Below are 20,854 nucleotides of genomic sequence, written 5' to 3'. Positions count from 1 at the left end.
GAGATTGTCGTGAACACCTGCCTTCGGAGAATCACTGTCCCATGGTGCTTCCATAGCGTGCATATTACAAGCGGGATCCGTGTGGAATCCTGCCTAACATTAGGACACCTTAGTCAGTCGGAGACATGCGTCTAGTCCGGGTTATAAGTGTACTGATACTGGTGGGCATGTTTTGCAACTTTGTGCCGATCGTCCGTTGTTCTTCAGTAGCCTTGAGTTTGAACGCATTTATCACGGCTCTGATACCTGGCTTCTCCTTGCTGGCGTGCGACCCTGGAGTTAAGTTGATTACAGTGATCAGAAAGTGGTAGCGTGTTTCGGTTCGTGATTCCCAATAATTCTGGAATGTCTTATTCGTCTGCGCATTATAAAATCTCGACGTCGACTCCACATTTAGTGGCATAGCCCAAACATAAGGTAAACGCACTGAAACTCACTATACAGCGCGTTATGCGCGGGCTGTTCGAAGGAAACCGGCTTTAACCGGAATAAAATGACCAGAACTACACGTGATACGGGATACCCGTGACCTTTCGGGGCACGCACGCGGAAAGCACTTTTTCTCAAAACGGGCACTGTCACCTTTCTAAACAGGAAGCTTTATTTTTTGGCTCAGAATATTATTCAGCTGAGGGATCAATTAGATGTCAACCCGAAAGTCTCATGTGTTTGGACACGTATTAGTGTCTCAAGATTACCAAAAAAGGACACCGACTATTTCATCACGTATGCAGATGAGATCAACAGAGTACAGCACCTCGAGCTCAGCGCCATGGCCGAGAAATAATTCGTGTTCCATCATCTTCACGTGTTTAATCGCTACATGATGAAGATATTTGAACCAGGCTACTGAGTCGAACTGAACAGGATCCAGAGTTGACATTTCACAAACTTACCACCGAATGCCAGCATCTTATCAATCGCAAGGCTGATGCTGCAATGACCGAACATTTCCAACTCTCTCACCCTGGCGTGGTATGTAAAGTAACTTCAAAAAGACAACTAGACTCCAAACGAACTCCAGGAAAACCGCCCTCACCCTGTTGGTTTTGTGATGGATGGTACCTTTTATCACACTTTCCCTGCCGGAACCACAGCAAATGTATTCAAGAATGCCAGAAGAACGTTTCAGAGACAACTTCAGCAGCTCTCACGAACATCGGCCTGATAAAATAACACGCTCAGGGTCGTGACTGCTACACAGAGTGAAATCACCCGGTCGACGAAAATTCGTCACAGCATGTACCAATGATACACTGGTTACCCTCCAACTTGGTACCGGTTCCGGCCTCACTCTGACCCAGGGACGAACCCGGAAAGTTACTGGAATGTGGCCAGTTGAACACACAAAGTTTACTTTTCCTAATGTGTCCGGTAGAAGCCTCAGGCTGATAGTGTCATTGAATGGTGCTTGCTGGCTCACCAACAGCGCGTGCCTCAATCTCTTAGGTTTGGATTGGATTGATGAGCTTCAACTCTTGGAGCAATCCCTCAATGCCGTTTGTAACAGATTAACCGCAGATGCCAGCAATACGTTCACAGCAGCACTACATTCTGACGATTTTGCGGTTGCCACAATTACGGTCAACCCGGAGACCAGTCAGATCATACGTGACACAGTGGCTATTCAACTCGTTGTGTCCAACACTGGTAGTCCTCTCACTTCAGTCCGTTTTGAAGAACCCTGCCAGCAGCCTGAAACGCTGTGCTCGTGGTCCCCATCCTTCACTCCACAGTCCCATGGGTATATAGAGCGTTCCACTGCTATCCGGAAAGTCAACAGGGACACAACAATCGCATGAAGTCCAGGTGTTGACTCGGAGCTATCTTTAGCGCTGTCTACGGTGGACTCCGGGTCGAATACTACGTTAGACACAGCACAAGTCAGGTCTCGTGCGAATTCACTTCAGGTAGAAGGCTTTCGCCCCGTAATAGAGCAACGTCGCATGGGATTGTGAACAACCACGGTCTATCTCTGAAGTGAGAGCAAGGCCAGAAATATAGCACCTAGAGCCCAGATAAGCATACTCACTGGCGAGATGGCTTAGTGATTATGGCGCGAATTTACTGACAGGAAGGTCCGTGTTTCGAACCCGACCTCCGCATCTCGACTTCTCCTGTCTAGGCTTGATCAACCTGACAGTATCCTAGCCCTCTTGTTTCATCATATTCATCAGAGCCAACAACACCTGTGTTGACACCGACGATTCACTGCCGTTCATCGCATCATATTTAAAGCCCTGTAATGAAAAGAAGCTAGGCACCGAAAGGATGCTTCAGCTGAGCGATTATTATTACTATCCTCACTGCCCCAGAGACGGACTGACATGCAACAGCAGCTCCCGGAGCCATCCGGTATTCTAGGGTTTCCTCGTTGGACTTTGCATGTTAGGTCACGTCTTGAGAAACCCGCGACAACTATCACCAAGGTGTGCACTTCTCGTTTTGCCAGGACTGTTAGGAAGAAGCGTTGTGGATGACAATCAACTGCGCACATAAACGACACAAGGAATATAATAACCCAGCTAATCTCATTTATCCATCAGACTGGGAAGGAAAGCGACTGTTTGGTGGGAGATTGTGGCGGATGTGGCGCAAGACCAGACCCTGTTTTTTCGTTCTCTTCTACTGCCCTGGACTTTCGTATTTCTGTTGCATCCCTGCTTCGCTACGACGGTAATGATATATGCGTACACACATATATGCACATACTGTTGGCTGGTTTCCATTTTCGGATTGAGTTATTCCATCGAACTACACCGGTGGACCTCCGCGCAATATATGTACGCCACAGGTGGTTTGTGCTTATCCACACGGGCATCCAGTTGGACGCATTTCATCCGGTGTAAACTCGGTGCGTAAAGGCGAAGGACAATTTTAAATTCATCAACGTGTCCAACTGGTGGCCCACAGTTGTTAACCCCACCGCGCGTAAAAGATCACCTGGTGACCCACATTACTCTGGAGGCGCATCCCGGGCAAGCATATATTGGCTAGCTAGTGACGGGCGATTTTCACCTTGGTCTGTACAACAATAGTCACAGGAGTCACCTCTATCATCACTGAAATCACCGAAATACCCAGGGAAATAAGGTGGGGATATGCACAAATGTAAATTACTGCATACAGCAAACCTCAAAGCACGATAAGTACCTGTCTGTTCGCTAAGGTCGGTGAAGAATCCTCAGCTGGAGTTTCGATCGGCGCAACAGCCCCATCCCTTTTTCCGTCCTCGCTGGGTGTCAGCACAAAATGCGTTGAGGTTCGATGCTTGCGGTATTAGGTTGCTGTTGTCACAGCTTCAGTTGATGATACTATCGCACTGCCAAAAATGGAGGCCTGTATTTATTTAGAACGACCTTTTCACTGCCACCAGTCAGGTATTAGTTGTACACTGTACTCTTGATCTGGCCTTCACTTGCTTCAATCTATGATCGCTGTCTACTGGACACCTTGTAGCTTTTATACTAACCGTATCTCTTCGTATTTCTAGCTCCATCCTTTATACCGAATGAAACGTAAGGTTGTATTCAGCGAGTCGGATTCTGGTATGTCTGTTAATTTTACCGTGTTACAGTTACTCACTGATACCTCCAGAATCCGAATTCGAGCTCCCTCGTGAAAAGAAAGCTGCAAAGAAGTCACCAAAACGAAGTAAATTGAAGCATTCTGGCTCGCGTTCGCCGTCTACTTTTGGTAATTATACTCTTTCAGTCTCCGTTCAAAAGTCTCATTATTAAATTAAGACGATGAATCAACCAGTGGTCGAGGAAAGGTTCAGCTCAGCTTGGTCGAAGCAATGCGTCAAGCTGCCTGCAACAAGGAAAATCTGCAGAAAGCTAAAAAGACTACCAACACATTGGAACAGTACTTCGTCAAAAAAGACACAAAGACTCCCGTGACACCCAAGCGCACCGAAATATCCGTGGATGCTTTCTTTTCCAGTTCAACAAAGAAACATAAACAAGTGAGGGCTAGTGTCGAATCTTTTATAGGCTCAGCCTTGTCTGTAATAGTTTACTCTAGCATCGGGTGGGTGTCTGCCACCTGAACACAAATCTTTCTTCCGCATCCCTTGATTTGTTTGCTTTGTTTGTTTCTCACCATTCGAGGTGGCATCGTCAGTTCACAGTTGGGTGAGGCCCACTTAGCAATTGTACAAGCCGGGGCGGAAAAGCAAACAGAAGTTGGACGGTATTGGCTAATCGTCATTGGACTCATCACCATCATCGACAGCATGACATTGGTGTTCAACACTGATGCATGCTTGCCGTTCGTAGACCTCTAGGTTCAAGTCACCAATGCGCTAATGTGACGATACTAATGCCATATCATGTACACCGAGTAACACGACCAACTTCCAAACGTGTGAGTTGGTAATTACTAGGATGGTGCGAACGTACTGACCGGAAGATCTGTGATTCGAACCCATCTCTAACTTTTTGATTGCTCCTGTTTCGGCCTGAGCAACCTGGAATTATCTCAGCCTTCACGCACGGCCTTCGGTTGCATGGCAACTATGAACCGAGAGAGTACCACAGCTGAGTGGTTTTCCTCTTTTCCGGCCACTAAGTGTAAAATCGGTGGGTTTTACCAATGTCATCCTCTGACTACTGTTTATGGGTCATTTAGCTGTTGGCTGGAGGCGCCCTGTGTTGTGTGGACCTCAATCCTGGGAGAGTTTAACTAGTGTTTTGGGGTATTCGTTTGGGACATCCGAATCACCAATACTATCTTAACTACTTTAAATTATCAGTAGTAGTCGTTTCTGTGCTCAACAATTATTTTTGAGTGTTGCGCAACCGTAATCCGCTGCAGTAAATGACGAGGTTGTTCTTCTCTTGAGAGATGAAGAAAGAAAGCGTTCAGCTGTAGCACCCTTCCGGTGCCTAGCTGCCATGCCACCCGAAGGAAGCACGAGGGCTGGGATACTGCCAGGTTGCCCAGGCCTAGACAGGGTGAGAGATGAGGTGATCGACCGAAACTACTCTCTTGTGACGGGAGCCAACGGGAAACATGAAAAGCATTATTTTTGGGAAAAAACTGATTTCGTTATTGTCAGTGGTATGTCATTCTCATTGGATAGCTTGTAGCGCCCATTGTACGTTTACTAGAAGTTGCAAATTGTACTTTTATACAGTTTTTCCTCTCACTGAAGTGCGCCCGTCAGTGAGATTTCAGTGTTGTTGATTCACCAGTTTCATGTGATTCGTCTCCATCGTCCTGGACCCCTAGTGGAAATCACTCTTTGTGCCTAGAGGAATCAACTACTTGGATGAAACTTTTCCTGAGCAATTGCTGCTGAACATTACAGGTTGGTGATTTGGCCAAACCCCGAAAATCTCTGCTACTAGAGGTCCTTCTTCTGTTGATGGGATCGTTCTCATGGTCGAGTTACTTGGGATCCATGGACAATTTTTTCATTAAAGTTCAGTTAAATTCAAAGCTCTTTTTTCGATTGAATCGATGAATAGTTAGGAGAGCTATTTGGCCATGAGCAATCATCTTCTGGCTAGGATAAACCAAAGCCTATACTCGGCTTCCGACCTCGCAATATTTCGGGCTCTTTCGCTGACCAGTCAGGGATTGGTTTCAGTAGAATTTAATCATGAAGTGGAGTTCCGCATATGTGAAGAAATAAATTAGCCTTCAAGGCCATATTGTCTCTTCTATCTTGAAATCGTCGTATATATTCCAGCGTGTGGAACTAGCGTACCGATTATTGGCAGCTTGAGATAGCTCAGTGGTTAGGGTGCCAGCCTACTGACCGCAAGGTCTGTAGTTCGGACCCGACCCCAGCATCTCGTCTGCTCCTGTCTAGACTTGGGTGACCCGACAGTATCTGAGCCCTCATGCCTCCTTCAGGTCGAATGGCAGCTAGGCACCGACAGGGTGCAACAGCTGAACTATTTAAGGCTGATTACTGACACACCTTATCTATTCTGTAGTACAAAATACTTACGTACGATCCATTACTCGCTGAACGTGATGTATGCTTCATGAGGTTCAGTGGTCCTACGACTCCGTTACCATGGAATTCATTTATCCGAAATCGAAATCGTTCATCGGCGCCTAGCTGCTATGCCACCCGAAAGAAGCACGAGGTCTGGGATACTGCCTGGTCGCCCGAGCCTAGACAGGGGAAGTCGAGATGCACAGGTTGAGTTTGAACTACGGATCTTCCGGCCAGTAAATCCGCGCCCTAACCCTCTCCATTCATTCGGGTCAACTACATAAACCTCAACGTGAGAATGGGTTTTTACTCCATCAGTGTCAAGCGCAGTAGGCTTCCCAGTAGTCTTAGATGGCATAGGCGGGGCAACGTACTCCTTATTACCAGTGGATGGTCATGTCAATGTTTCGCTAACGTACCTCATCCGTGACCGCTTTTTGGACCAGTTGACCGCGACACTACGGATAACAGTTATTTGATTTGCAATCGCCTTGGGTGGCAAGATGGTCCAAGTGGTTAAAGCGCGAATTTACTGACCGGAAGGTTCGTGGTTCGAACCTGACTTCTGCCTCTCGACTTCCCCTGTCCTAGGCTTGGGCAGCCTGGCAGTATCCAAGCCCTCGTGCTTATTTCGGGTGGCATGACAGTAAGGCACCGGAAGGGTGCTACAGCTGAACGAATCGCTTTGGATGGTCTTTAGAACTTGTAGCGAACGAGGTTCCGGAACCGACTGACCGTCACAAGCCACACCAAAGTTTTTCTCTTTTAAGGTGAATTTGTACCGAAATTGGCTTCAACTTGATTGGACTGATGGCTGATTTCTTCAGCATCATAAAACTCCACGTAAGTTTCAAGAACCTGTCAGAAAAATTGGCTTCAAAAACTTGATCGAACTGATGGCTGATTTCTTCAGTATCATAAAGCTCCACGTAAGTTTCAAGAACCTGTCAGAAATGGCCTTTCCTGGACGGATGTTCTCTTTTTAGGCTAGTGTTTCCAAAAGTGGACAAATATACGAAGAAGGGACCAAGTGCTATCCCACCATAGGCATTTTGGGGCCCTCGCGAATCCCGATGGTTCCTAGCGTAAGCCAGCCAAGCACATTTGAACATGTGGTTGCAAACCATTGTTGTCCAAATTCAGTTTTTCCCTCATAGTGATGCTGATGATCGTCCTTAGTTTGATAGTGTTTATCGTTGAACTTATCATTTTCTACCACTGTATTGTGGTGCTTTTTAAGTCACGTTAACTGGGAGGCACCATTGCTTAATCCATTTTTACTGTATCAGGAACCTAAAAAGTCTCCAACTACCTCGGAGCCAAAGAAGTCCCCAAAAACACCGCCGCACACTAGTCCTTCAATCGTTCCGGACACGCCTATCGTATCTCCGGGGAATCTGATACCTGATACACCAACCCTGAAGAGCGAAGAGAAGCTGCGTCAAAGAGTCAAGCATTCGCGGTCATCTAATACCCCAACCAAGGCTACTGATGTTTCCATAACTAGTCCATCATCGGTGAGTTTTACTTGCATACCCCTTTAGTGCACAAATGAGTCGGGCCACATCAAGATCCGCTTAACCGAACCTGTTTGAACAGGGTCGCCAGGTACGCGTTCCTACGTCACAGATAAACATTGTTAGCGAGTTGTCAGTTAACAGTTTGTCTGTTTATTACCTTATAGGAGGAAGTATTTTGTCTCGGAGCGATGGTGTCGGTAACTTCAGTTAATCAGAATCCAGACAAAAGGGTAGCTGAACTTTTGTCGTTTTAGGTCGGTCAGCAAGGATCTTTCTGGCACTGCGTGTTTTAATATCAGTGATGCACAGGCAGCTGAACCTGTGGCTACAATAATTCGTATAACGATTTGTCGTCTTCAAGTGGTGCACTGTCCGCAAGTTGATACTGGTAGTTCAGAAAAAATATGCTGAAAGACGTGACGGCACTTGATGTGCCTCTCTCTAAGGTTAACGGAGTGCCTACACTTTTCGCTTTTGGAGGTCGGCTTATTCTGAGGTAAGCATTGCACTGATTTTACTAGTTTTTCGGAATCACAGTACGCCTTGTCTAGGCACTGTAACACACTACTCAAGGTTGTTGAACAGTCTACAACAACTTCAGTAGACCTGTTTAGACTCTCTGAAACATGATCACATACTGTTAAATCCCTTGCTAGTCAGTTCATTCGCGTCGTGGATCAAATAGATTACTTTCACTACATTGTCTCCCCCTGTATTCTAAATTAGACAGCTTACCGTCGCCTCTAATATATGTCTATTGTTCATTTAATCATCGTATCTTCGGTTGACAAAACTGTAGCGCGTTTGACCACCACGCTTTGATTTAAACGGGCTGTGGCCCCCAAAAAAGTGACTGGCTCTCTGACCAGATGCTTAACAGAGTTCACTCAACTTAGGTGTGCTCTGATGCCCAGAAGACCGAGTCGTTCGTTCGTGTATGCAGTGTAGAATTTCGGCTCTTTAAAATAGATTTCCAATTTAGCCGGCAAAGCGAATTGCCCGGTTGGCATATTCTTTGGATCGTCCTAAGGATGACGTTGCTATCGATCACCTAGAAATGAGGATATACTTTCTGTGAGCAACTAAGTGAGCTCGACGTAGCTCAGTGTCAATGCGGGAGCAACCCCAGCCTCTCAACTGCTCCTGCTCTCGTGCTTCTTTTTGGCATCACGGCACCAAAAGTCTGTTACGGGAGAATTTGGTCAACGATCAAGCCTCGAGCTACTGATGGTGAAGAACATGGTTGGAACCCAACGATGACTTTCAAGTTTTTCCTGTCTGGAACTGAGCTCCTCCACAGCATCTCTACCGTCGTGCCTTTTTCGACTCGCCTGTCAGCTATAGCTTAGTTTGTTATGACCTCGGGATCGTGCACAAATGTGAATTTTAAGCATATATATATATATATACTTGCTAAATGGTAGCTCCGTCTTCCCGTTGCAGACCCTACAAACCTCATTTGACGGCGTTTCAGATGAACCCAAACCAAACACTCCCGCTAGTCGCCGACCGTTTTGGTCTTACAGTGCCAGAGAAGGGCCGAGAGCACTTGGATCGAAACCGATTCCCAAAGTAAGTCTTAGTCTCTGTTTATTTTCCGGTCTCTTGTGTTCCTTACTTGACCTATAAATGTCGCTTAATTCGGCTGACTGGGTGGATCTTTTCCAGATAAGCCCCGCCACTAATGCAAAAAGTGCGTGTGCCAGCGTTCGCCAGCTCCAATTTAATGTACGCACACAACCTTGACCTATTTTTGATGAAAACAATTCCTTATCCGCATCTGGGCTCATTTTGTGCAAAAATTTTCTCCGTTCGGACGTAAAACCTTAAATGAACTATCTGACGCTTTCAAATCTCGTTCATACCAAGGAGACGGCAATACGTTTTTCTGCAAAGCCACGGAGTGATCCATCAGCAACGTTTATGCAACAATGGCCACCAAATGACAATTTAAACTGTTTCTGACAGGTAGAGGTGTAATGCCCGACAATGTCGGCGAGAAATCGGTCTTCAAAAGGTAACTTGGCTGGAGCGGTTTGGGATGGTGTTTAGGACAGTAATTCTATTCATTTACTGCTGGTCCGAAAATTTGGCGAAAATCAAATTCTGCTCGGAGGTTTTATCTATTTTCGGAGGGAGCTGCCGGGAAACTAAAGAGGTGTTCATGTATGCAGTGCCGGATCGAACTGCGGCCACTTTGATAGACACAATCCAGGCCTGCATTGCTAAATCATCTCCGATATGTGGGCATCATGTCAAGGAATTGAAGCGACGATTGACATGAATTAAACTCATGAAACGGTTAATCATACTGAAAACTTTGCGGATCCAACGCAAGCCATCGAATCTCTTTGGCACGTCTACAAGATGCAGAATGAACGCCAATGCGGCACACACCGATCTTTATTGGATAACTACTTGTGTGAGTTCGTTTGGAGGTAAAGGTACCGGAAAACGGACCGTTTCATGCTAATTATTAATGACATGTCCCAATTTCACCCTCTTCAATAAAAACTAAAAGTACGAATTTCATATCCTCTTTTTTCTAATATTTTTGGGGTGGTGGGGCTTATCTGGGTTGGCAAATTCGAGCAGTATAAATTGTTGGTCACACATCATGTCGCCCTATAACTTCTCCGGATGAGTAATCCATCAATGAGCACTTCCTGAAATGACCACTTTGTTTCTACACTACGAACTTAGCGATTGAGCACTCCCACTGCGCTCGCCGTGAACAAAGTTCTGGAAGTTCCAAGCACTCTGAACCCACTGCGCTTTAAAAATGATGACTTCTTCCCCAAGATCCGGAAGCGTCAAAACTGTTTAGTACGTCCGATGATACTGGTCGAACTACCACAGGACGGGATTTTCTGACGTCAGTTTTTGCTTAAATGGTTATCTGGAGCTCACTAATTAGCTTCAAATTTGAACCACAAAGGGGTATGACTGCATGACTTTTTTTAAATCTGAGCCAATCACGGGAGACGGCCGTGTGGGGGTGCTGTCGGTGCTACTCGCCTTCCAGGATGGGGACCGCGTGATCCTCACTGTGCCTGATTGGAGACACTACAAGATATGGCTGCCAACCGATGTCAGTGGCGTTCCTGTTGTCAGTTTCTATCCAGATTGCCTGAGTGAATGTCTGGAGGTGTAGGCACCTCGGAATGATTGTGTTAAGCTAGCACTAAGTCCCCCCCCATCCACCTTTATTCTTTTCTATACAATAAGGCTTTCAAATAAGTCATGGTTGTACGGCAGTGAAGCATTGGTGTTGAACACTGATGTCATGTTGTCGTTGATGATGATGATGATGATGTGTGAGGGTTCAATAGTGTTTTTTTCAGTTGTTCTCGCCATCGATGCTTCGGACACATAAACCGATCGGTTAATGGATGCTCATTTGTTGGACTATGAATACATTTGTTCCCGGACCAAGTGTACACACCCGCGTACCACGAGGAAACGGGCTGGTATCTTTTAAAAGTAGGATGTAGATCGTTCAGCCTAGTCGATGAGCAGAAGACACTGCTCAGTTAGGGAGAATCTGGAGAATGGATCATCGAATCTAAGAGAATCTAACAGAATTTGCTTCCCAACACTCGTCTGAACACATCTGGAACGACCCATCAAGAGGGACAAATTACTAGACTCGAGTTTCGCTCTTATAGGAGCTCATGAACACTCTTCGTCTTTTGCCATGGGGCGAGGTGGACCAAGTGATTAGAGCGCGAATTTGCTGACCCGAATGTCTGTGGTTCGAACCCGATCTCTGCCTCCCGACTTCCCCTGTCTAGACTTGGGGGACCTGGCAGGATCCCAGACCTCATGTCTCCTTCGTGTGGCATGACAGCTACGCACCGAAAGGGTACTACAGCTGAACGATTTACTTTTTTATCTTTCGCCATGCCCTGATTTGAACATATGAACTGCGAAGTGGACGTTTCACAACTACTCCAGCAGCTCACCCTGCCTGAGTTACCATATCTGACCAGGTGAACGTGTTCTTGCGTGAGTGATGTTTAGCCGAACGGATTTGGTTGAAATGCTGAATGGTAGATAAGTCCGGGTTTTAGTTCAGGTGTGTCCGTAAAACGCGTATAGTCCCTTCCTTAAGCTGCACTCGATTCAAATTTACTTCCAGTTGAAATAAAAACAACCTCACAGACGGTCCATTATTTGAGTCAAAATTTCTTTGAGTAACGACTGATTGGTCAACCATAAAAAGCGGTATGGTACATTTGTGCGGTTGTGGCTAGCCGCGTGCGTTCGGCGGCTTTGATTTATTCCGGATGTTTTGCGGAGCACTAACCAAACTACTCAGTCGGATGTAAGCGATGCAGTTGAAATAAGGCCACTGTAGTGCGACCAGCGAAAGCCACCTCTGTCGATTTTTCGAAGCAGCTGATAATAAAAAAATCGCTCGCCCTTTCGGTTCCTAACTTCCATGCCACCGGGAGGAAGCATGAGGGCTTGGATACTGCCAGGTTGCCCAAGCCTAGACAGGGAAAGTCGAGAGGCAGTGGTCGGGTTCGAGCCACGGACCTTCTGGTCAGTAAATTTGTGCCCTAACCACAGCCATCCCTGCTGATACTCAGCCTTCATGGAGATTTATCCTACTTCCAGTGGTTTTTTATCATGGAATCGATGCGCGTCAACGCAAGAATGAACCATTTTTTGAAAACGATCACTGTAACCGAATCCCGATTGGTCTTTCTTACAGCCCGAGTTCGAAACTTCACTCTCATTCCCATAATCACGTAGGCTTTGTGTTGAATAATAGGTGTTGGTGGTTACGGGATTTCGTAGAATATATACTCACATGACTCGTTTGAACAATCGTCCTCCTGTCCTAATGAGCCCACAGCAGTGCACTGATGATGAGCTCTTATAAGAGCAAAACTCGAATCCAGTGCTTCTTTATCCTTTGGTGTGGACTCACCAGAATGGCTGCGCCAGGATAGGAGGACGATTGTTCAATCGAGAATCATGTGAGTAGTGTTCTACAAAATCCTGAAACCGCTAACACGTGAAACAAAAATGTGTCCAGCAGGTTTCTAGCGTCTGTGGCGCTACCTGACTGGGAAGTCCTGACTGGCGGGCCAGTCGATCGACACAACCAAGGTATGTTACTTGTCCGTCGTTCAAGGCGTCGGGTGTTCCGCTCATATTACAGTATGTTGTAGTCTGTTGTTGGAGTATAACTAAGCAAGCAAGATGATGATAAGGCAACTCAAAAGAAGGTTATTCAGCTAAGGAATAAGAACAGATCGTGGGAAGGATCTCAGTTGAATTTAACCAAATAAGTAAGATTTCGTGAACATGTCGGCAGTATACCATCGTGGGCGACCCACTCCGTGGACCCTCCTTCCCCAAATGGATCGGTCTCTTGGGTTGCTCGGAGGACCACTGATTCTGCTGCAGAAGAGACGCGAATTTGTAAAATGCGAACAAAAGATTAAATGCATTCAGACAGTACTTGAACCAGCAACATCCCGCCTATCCTGGGCCTGTTCTACCCGCTGGGCTACCGTGAAGGCCGCTCCACTTCGCACGACTGCGTCTGAGTTCCACATTTAGTCGCCACATCTTGGATTTAACAGTGCTGTTCGTGGTCCCCGTGTGTGTGCTGACAGTTATCAAATTATAAATTCACCAAGCAGAGTTGTGTCGAATCAATATGGAACCCGTTTGCGTGTGTGCAACGCGGTTCGGCAGCCGCTGCACCTCATTTGGTAGGGCATTCATATGGTACTGAACTGCAGTGACATCGGTGGGCGCTGAACTGCGCTGGCAAATGATATCTCCCGGTTGCCCAGGCCGAGAAAGGGGGTTTGGTTGAGGTACCCCACCTTGAGCCTTTGACCCAAAAGTCTGACCCACAAGGCAGTGGGATAACTTAGGGTTTTGTTCGGGGAGCCCGATCCTAGCCTCTGACTCAAAAGTCTGACCCACGAGGCAGTGGGAGGACGTAGGGTTTTGTTCGGGAACCCTGAACATAGCCTCTGACTCAAAAGTCTAACCCACGACGCAGTGGGAGAATGTAGGGCTTTCTTTGGGGACCCTGCCCGGAGCCGATGACTCAATAGTCTGACCTGCTCGGCTGCAGGGGGTTGGCCTAACCCGAGGGCGCAGGGAATAAGGCATTACTGTCTCATTCCTGATGCGGCTGCGCACAGCAGGTGCCTTTTGAGCAGCACCGGGCTCTTTGGTTTTAAAAGTATTTCGACCGTATTGGATAATGCGCCGGCGGTCACGGTCAACCGTTGGGCGATCGGAGTGTGCGGTTTTTGGGGCCGACCTTTTCTAACCCGTCCTTCCTCGGGGGAAGGCAGCATCGCTGCTTCCATAAATATGGACATGCTGGTCGCCTGGTGGAAACACCTTACTGCCTTCACACTCCTGTCGCAGAGGACAGTACGACGTTACCCCCAGACCGCCTCGTATCACGATTACTCGTAGTACGGGGTCTCGCTGCTCCCTTTGGCCTTCCTGGCATGGTTGCACCTTGTGGAACGAAGTTCCAGCCAGCGTAGCCCGCGGGGTCATTGCAGCACCCAAGCCCGACCACCACGTCAAGGTGGCAGCTTTAGGTCGGGATGGTAAGCAAAAGGTTGTGAGCTCAATTCCTGTCCAAGAGCACGTCTTTTCGCATTACAGGTTCCCGTTCAGAACCACTGGGTTTTTCACGAATCCAACGTCTAGAACAACAATCTCAGTTTATGTCGCTCCGCTGGAATTGATTGAATTCCACTCAGCGACACCACTGTGAAAGTGCTCATGTATATCCATGTGCATTCAGACAAACAAAGTGCAGTAGTTTCACCCGGATATTTCTTGTTATTCCTGATGAAACTCAGTGTTATCGCCGACTGGCAATGTAATCTGGACTCGTTTGTTCATTCATGTTTGGATTTGACTAAACTTCGACTAGTGGCTGTTTCCTTTCACCCTGACCCCATCTGCAGGGTAATCCAACTTGTCTGTGCGGAAAGACCTTCGTCATCACCGGTATTTTGGAGAGTATAGAACGCGACGATGCCCGGGCACTCATCGAGCGCTGTGGAGGAAAGGTGCTCAAAACGCTTGGTAAACGAACCAACTACCTGGTTGTTGGGCGTGAACCAGGGGAAGGCAAACTGGCCAAGGTAAATTTTACTCCTTGATTGACTGGTATTTGTTGATGTTGTAGGTGATTATGGGTGTAGTGGAATTTGTGTTCACATCACTCTTGTGTGAACAGTCCTCTTCGTGTCCAGGTGCAATCATTCTAGTGAGCCCATACCAAATTTGGAGAAGTCACTGGATGCGAGTTTCGTTCTCATTAGACCTCCTCGGCCGTATTCGAACTTCGGGCCTTTGTTACGGCTACTCCATCAACGCACGCTGGACGCACCTGAATGCTCACATCTAAACGGGCGATTGTGTTTACTGTTTAGCGCCGGATTGTTCAAACGAGTGATGTGAACGGGAAAGGTATTGATGTCTTTTAATCTATTCGGTGAAAAGGGTGAGAAGCTGAGGAAGTCGGAGAGCTGGGGTCAGATATTACTTAACTTTTCTCTATTTGGTATGTAATGCATTCCGATGCATGAATGTGACGCCATCAACTTTCTCTCATTGTTACCCCTTGAGCTAAGATACAACGTTGGCGAAACACACTCGGAGACTACGCCCACCTGATGAGTCCTAATAGGGGTGACAACGATTGTGGAGGTTTTTCAGAAACTTTGTGAGTAGTGTATTCCGTGAAGATAACACAGAACGTTGCTATTCAGGGGATGGCTTAGGGCCATCATTTTGTTCGTTGGGCTGAGCGGACATAACAACAGCTAGCACGCAACTGCTTCGGCAGCGCCAACCTAGCTACGGATACACAAACCCCACTGTTTCTCCATATCGTTCTTCTACGCGCTACCCAAGTGAACGCGTTTCTTGTATTGTGTCTGCAATCTGAGCTTTTCGGATCTAGCAGCTGACTCATGAGTTGGCCGTATCAGGCTTACTTTGTGTATCGTAGCCAACTGTCTGCCCCGCATAGCTACTTTTGTTTCACTAGGTGCTCGGCGAAGGTGGCCAGTTCATGTTTTGCAGCGATGAGGGGACGGCATGATCACCGAATCACCAGACTATTGTGATGACTGTCCTTTGTTGGATTATGATTTTGTCTTTTAATTCCTTGTGTAATGTAGGTCGATTGCCTCAGCTAGGCACCCGTCCTCGGCGACCATGATTCTTTAGCATCATTATGATCGGTCTATCAGCCGTATTTCCCTTCTTTTTCCGACTCCTTAGGCCGAAACTCTCAATCTCAAACAAGTGGATGAGGATCAGCTGTTTCGTCTTATCCGAGAACTGGCCAATGAGCCGGAACCCAATGGTGCCGCTGACGATTCCGAGGCTCACAGTCCACAGGTAGAAAAGCCCACCTCCCCTACCAAACGCCCGGCCAAGCAGTCCCCAGACAAGTTATCCCCCAAAGTAACGCCAGTGAAAAAGTCACGTGTGAAGTCGACAGAAAGTCCTACTGTGCTTACAGCAAAGCCGCTGTTCCTAGGCAGCCAGTCCAGTTCAGATGCGCAGCTAACAACGACTGCTCTTCAGTTGACTCGTAGTTGCCCCCTACCGGCACCAAGACCTCCGAGCAGTGAACTGTGGGTAGATAAGTATAAACCCACTTCCCTTCGCACCCTGATCGGTCAGACAGGAGCCAGTTCTCCAGGCAATCGCTTGTATGCTTGGTTGTCATCTTGGCATCAACACTTTGCCGCGGGTACAGTTTCACTTCTGGTTCATTCGGTTTGTCGTATACTTGAATGCTCCGTATTCTTAGTAACAGAAACAGATATATTTGAAATCACAACCTGTTTTCACCCCAATCCCGGGTTTTTCCCTGGTTATAAGTCATCATTTCTCTCTCTCTGTCTTTGAGTTCTTGACATTTTTGTATGCACAAATTACTTTCAGGTACAAAGGCTCACGCTTACTCTTCAGCGCCTCCGTGGGCCGCTAGTTCGGATGACGGGAAGTGGGCCCGAGCCGCGCTCCTTTCTGGGCCACCAGGAATAGGAAAAACCAGTTCGGCAACAATTGTTTGTGCTGAACTGGGATTTTCTACCTGTGAATTGAACGCTTCTGACTGTCGTTCGAAAACCAGTCTCTCCGAAGTGGTCAGTCAGAGTTTGGGTATGCAGAACTTGGCGCAGATGGCCTACGGTGAAGGTGAGTCACGGAATAACGTGAAGAATGTTTGCCTCAGTTTGACTCTCTTCGAGGCATCCGTACGTCTGAAAGTGATAGTTTTTCCCCTTTAAAGCTTCGAACCGGAATGCATACAATACTTGCCGTCGAAGGCGACAGTCTAACTCACACTCTCTGCAAACACGCTCTCTCTTGAGATGCACCAGCCTAAAAAACTAGATTAGAGTTTTATGGACACTTTGAAAGCATCCTTCCTGGGGGTTTCTATCGGTACAGCCCACTCAGGCGAACTTTACTAGCAGTTGGCACTGAACTAGCCGAATTTATCATTGATTCCTGCTTTCTCAGTTTTCAGTAAAGCCCTTTTGGTACATGGACGATGTCCACATCTGGTCCATTGTTAAATTTTTACGCGAGTTGGTCACTGCCCACACTAAGAGTCTCGAGTGTGGCGAATCAACTACGAAGTTCAACTACTACTACCGCTACTAGCTGAAGCAATGATCTCGGTATCTCAGCTAGTAAAGCATTCGCCCGGCAATCGGGAGGCGTCTTTTCGTACGACCTCCAAGAACCGGCCGCTTTAGAGGGCCGGTCACATTGTGGAGGGACAAATAACGTTGCACAGCCACACAGTCGTGTCAGAGATCGAGTTGTTGGGCAGATGGAGGAATGTACTTGGGCTTCTCATCTCGAACTGAAGTCTTCTTCGTCGATACTGTTTGTCAACAGAATTTGGATGACAAACGCGTGCATTAGATCGTGTGTTCGCTACCAGTATGAACTAGACACCCCCGCCCCTTAAAAAGACACTTGCTTATATGGAGATCGATCTAACTGTCCCAAGTGAATGGCATTTAGCTGGAGGCCACCATAATCAGTGGCCAAGCCAACCGGTTGTCGTGCATTGTCTGAACGAGTATGTTGGCGTACTGGTTGATAGTCTATCGGTAAGAGTTTGGCTGCTTCCGCCTTTGGCCATATTTACCCGTTGCTAATTAGTGGCACAAAATACATCTGAAACCGTACTGAAAACTAATGGCCCCCTGGAAGGCAGGTGTAAAAAATCTTGCTAAAATAGACGTTCAAAGGTGTTCCCATGTCTGACATGGCAAATTTCGAGAGTTATCTGATCACCTCGTAGTTCCGAATGAAATATTGTCCCTGTTTAAAAACGTTCGGTCTCTGCAGAGACGGGTGACCCTTCTCAAACGGGTCTAATCCAGTGTTGTGACTTGTTGAACGGTAGTGCAACTCTGTATCGGNCACTATGGTGATCAAAAAGGTACGGAGCTTCACACAGCCCTTTATGTAGACAAAGGAAGATTACAACAACTGTATTTATAGGGTAATCACAGAATGTTCCACAAGGTCGTGCTAGAATCTCCGTGAGAAGTGTCGAACTAAAGATAATCGATCCAGATTAACTGGCATTCCAACCCATCAGGGCTTCGTTTGGTCCGCACGTGACATATCCGTCCAATTGACGTGCTGTTCGGTTATTAGGGGCGGCTGGTCTCCGGACATCCAGATACCTCAAATCGTAGGTATGTGCGTCTTAGACGTCCCCTGAAAACATGTCTTTATGTGGTGGGGATGTTATCCTGCAACCTCCCCTGAAGTAAACTTCACAGAATACCGTTGATCACTGAGCATTGCACGTAGTGAGTTTACTTTCCGCACTTTCTAATCTCCATGATATGGATTTTACAGTTGTGTTATTTTCCTAACCACCTACCAGTGTAACGGTGATACTGCTGCTGGGGGGCGTGCGAGTAGTATGTTTTCTCGTAAATCCGCTTTGCGTCTCTTGAAAAGTGAGATCTATTACGGAATTTGTGGAGTCGTTATGTAGCATTTACTTGCATTTGAGTAGCAGTCAATGAATATTCAGGAAGGTTCAGGAGGGCGCGTTCAAGGAGAAGATGGATATTCAGTTTTGTAAACAAGATGCATATGAGGGCTTTTCTACCCTGTCCAATAGTGTGTAACTGTTCAGTTGGCATTTTCTAATAAATAGCTCCGCAGCGAAGGCCTTCTTTCTTTCACCCGTATTACCGATCTTATGCGAATACTCACTATAGTAGCTGACAAGAGCGCGAGATAGCTGTAAGGCGCGAAATTACCGCCTGGAAGGTTCGTGTTTCGAACCCAACCTCAGTATCTTGAGTGCCCCAGACTTAGGCAACCTGGTGGTATCTCAGCCTTTGTGATTTTTCGGGTTGCATGTGAGTTATTCACTGTTAAAGGTTGTTACAGCTGAACATGTTACAGTTGATGATAATCAGACGGGACCTAGGACCCCTGGTAAAATGTTACTTCTAAGCTTCCTTCATAGAGCTGTCCTTCCATGTGATTACTCACTTAGGGTCCTTACAGGTCTAAGTTACAGATGTTTGTCTCTCAGGTTCAGACAAATTTGACGTGAACTATCAGTCATTTTACACAATGCATTCAGTAGACTTGGTTATTCATAAGCTCCTCTAAGCATCTCGAAGGTAAATAGTGCGATGTTGCTGATCATATGCTTTCGGATCTCCGAAACCGACGTGTAACTTCACCAGAACGACACTCACTATTCAGCTATTGATCGGCTTTTAACTGATATACTGTCTGCTTCTCCTTACTGGCCGTGTCTCGTAGACGTCTACACACCTTGTTTAACTCTTTTTCTCCGAGACCATCCGTTTAGAAATGTGATCGAAAGTTCTGTCGTGTTCTTTTTTCTAAATCTTCATCCATCACGCTCATCCTCACACACTGGTTTTGGCTTGATGTTATCCCCTGTTTGAAGCTTCACAGCTCAGCACCAAGCGACATGTTCTGCTCATGGATGAAGTGGACGGCATGGCTGGAAATGAGGATCGTGGTGGAATGCAGGAGCTTATCAATATGATCAAGTCTACACGAATCCCCATCATATGTATGTGTAACGATCGTCAGTCCCCAAAAGTACGTTCCATTTTCACTCATTTGCAAACAAATTTGGTTTTGTGAGAGACCAACCTGGAACCCAGATGAATCTCTAAGCAACTGAATGTGCTGCACCAGGCCGCCTCATGTTCTAGTTGCTACGATATTCGAGATATCGCGATACATGTATAGACGTCGTCCACTGGTTGCTGGAAATTCTCCGACAGCCCACGACCGGCTCCGCCCTTCCTGGGGGCGCTTCCGTCAACCCTATGTTCTACTTCAACCGAAATTCCACGGAAATGGCGAAATACTGTCATTTGCATACCAAATTGGTTTTGGAGTGAGAATCACCTGGATCCCAGCTGAATGTTGGTTTTTGATGTGTTCGGAACACAACACAAAATACTCCGCTTTTGAGAAAGCGAGAAACACCTCAGTTCGGCGGGTTCACTTTGAGCATATTTCTGCAATGCGGAGAGCGTAGATGACGCGGATATTCAGTCCGTTGTACCAGGCACAAACTACGCCAGGCGAGTCCCGCTTGTCCCATTTCTTAGTTCCCAGTATTAAGGAGTAGGTTGATTTTTTGTCACTCAAACGAAACTTCTCATCTCCATAAAATCACATGTACACTTTCGGGAAAATTCACTTCTTCGACTTTACTCATCGCTTAATCGACATCTCTCCATCAAGACTGCACGTACCGGTGACGTCGTTGCATCTCAAACGAACACTTCTCGACCAAATTCAGCTTATTTTGCATGATAAAAGTCAACATCACAATCGATTGCACTTAGAGCTGAGATGATGGTGAGGGAACAATCATCAGCACCATGCTTCCGTTTCTTCTCATTTCCACAGTCACTTTACGCCCATCCGAGACTGCGCTTACGTCTATCACAGTTGATCGGCGCTCCCGGACAGTGATTAGGTCAGGTTTGATGAAAGACTTCGACATAGGTGCTCTCAACTCTTTGAAGATGATGTATCCCAGGAGATGGAGACATTTCGCGCGTTACCTTGCAACCTGCTTATGACGAGCACAGCAGGACTGCAGAATATGAACCAAAGTCACCGGCTGGTCACAGTTTCCCCGGCATAAGATCGTCTGGTCACCATGGCCACACCGAGCACTTCTAATTATCGTCTTAAGAAGGTTACGCCGGGTACCTCGGATGAATATCTTGGGAAATACTTCTTCTTGTATCACAAGCCATTGATTCGATAGAGACGAAGTAATTAACTCTCGTAAACCGCGATCGTCAAC

At 46.8% G+C, this 20,854-nt stretch overlaps 1 protein-coding gene across 1 annotated transcript in view; it reads left to right on the top strand.

The window, feature by feature from the left end:
• Positions 1-1,328: 1,328 nt before the first annotated feature.
• T265_02110 (hypothetical protein) overlaps positions 1,329-20,854 on the top strand; it is a gene marked incomplete at both ends in the record, with an annotated part of 30,339 nt that continues 10,813 nt past the window's right edge. The window contains 9 exons of the mRNA XM_009166269.1: positions 1,329-1,744; positions 3,578-3,696; positions 3,747-3,967; positions 7,243-7,470; positions 8,917-9,045; positions 14,439-14,618; positions 15,766-16,243; positions 16,438-16,692; positions 19,466-19,623. Of these exons, the coding sequence (XP_009164533.1) occupies positions 1,329-1,744; positions 3,578-3,696; positions 3,747-3,967; positions 7,243-7,470; positions 8,917-9,045; positions 14,439-14,618; positions 15,766-16,243; positions 16,438-16,692; positions 19,466-19,623 (2,184 nt within the window). The remainder of the gene's footprint in view (positions 1,745-3,577; positions 3,697-3,746; positions 3,968-7,242; positions 7,471-8,916; positions 9,046-14,438; positions 14,619-15,765; positions 16,244-16,437; positions 16,693-19,465; positions 19,624-20,854) is intronic.

Source organism: Opisthorchis viverrini (assembly GCF_000715545.1).
Source record: "Opisthorchis viverrini unplaced genomic scaffold opera_v5_24, whole genome shotgun sequence".
Taxonomy (NCBI): Eukaryota; Metazoa; Platyhelminthes; class Trematoda; order Opisthorchiida; family Opisthorchiidae; genus Opisthorchis; species Opisthorchis viverrini.
Note: the sequence above shows the minus strand (reverse complement) of the source record. Positions and strands in the feature narration are given on the sequence as shown.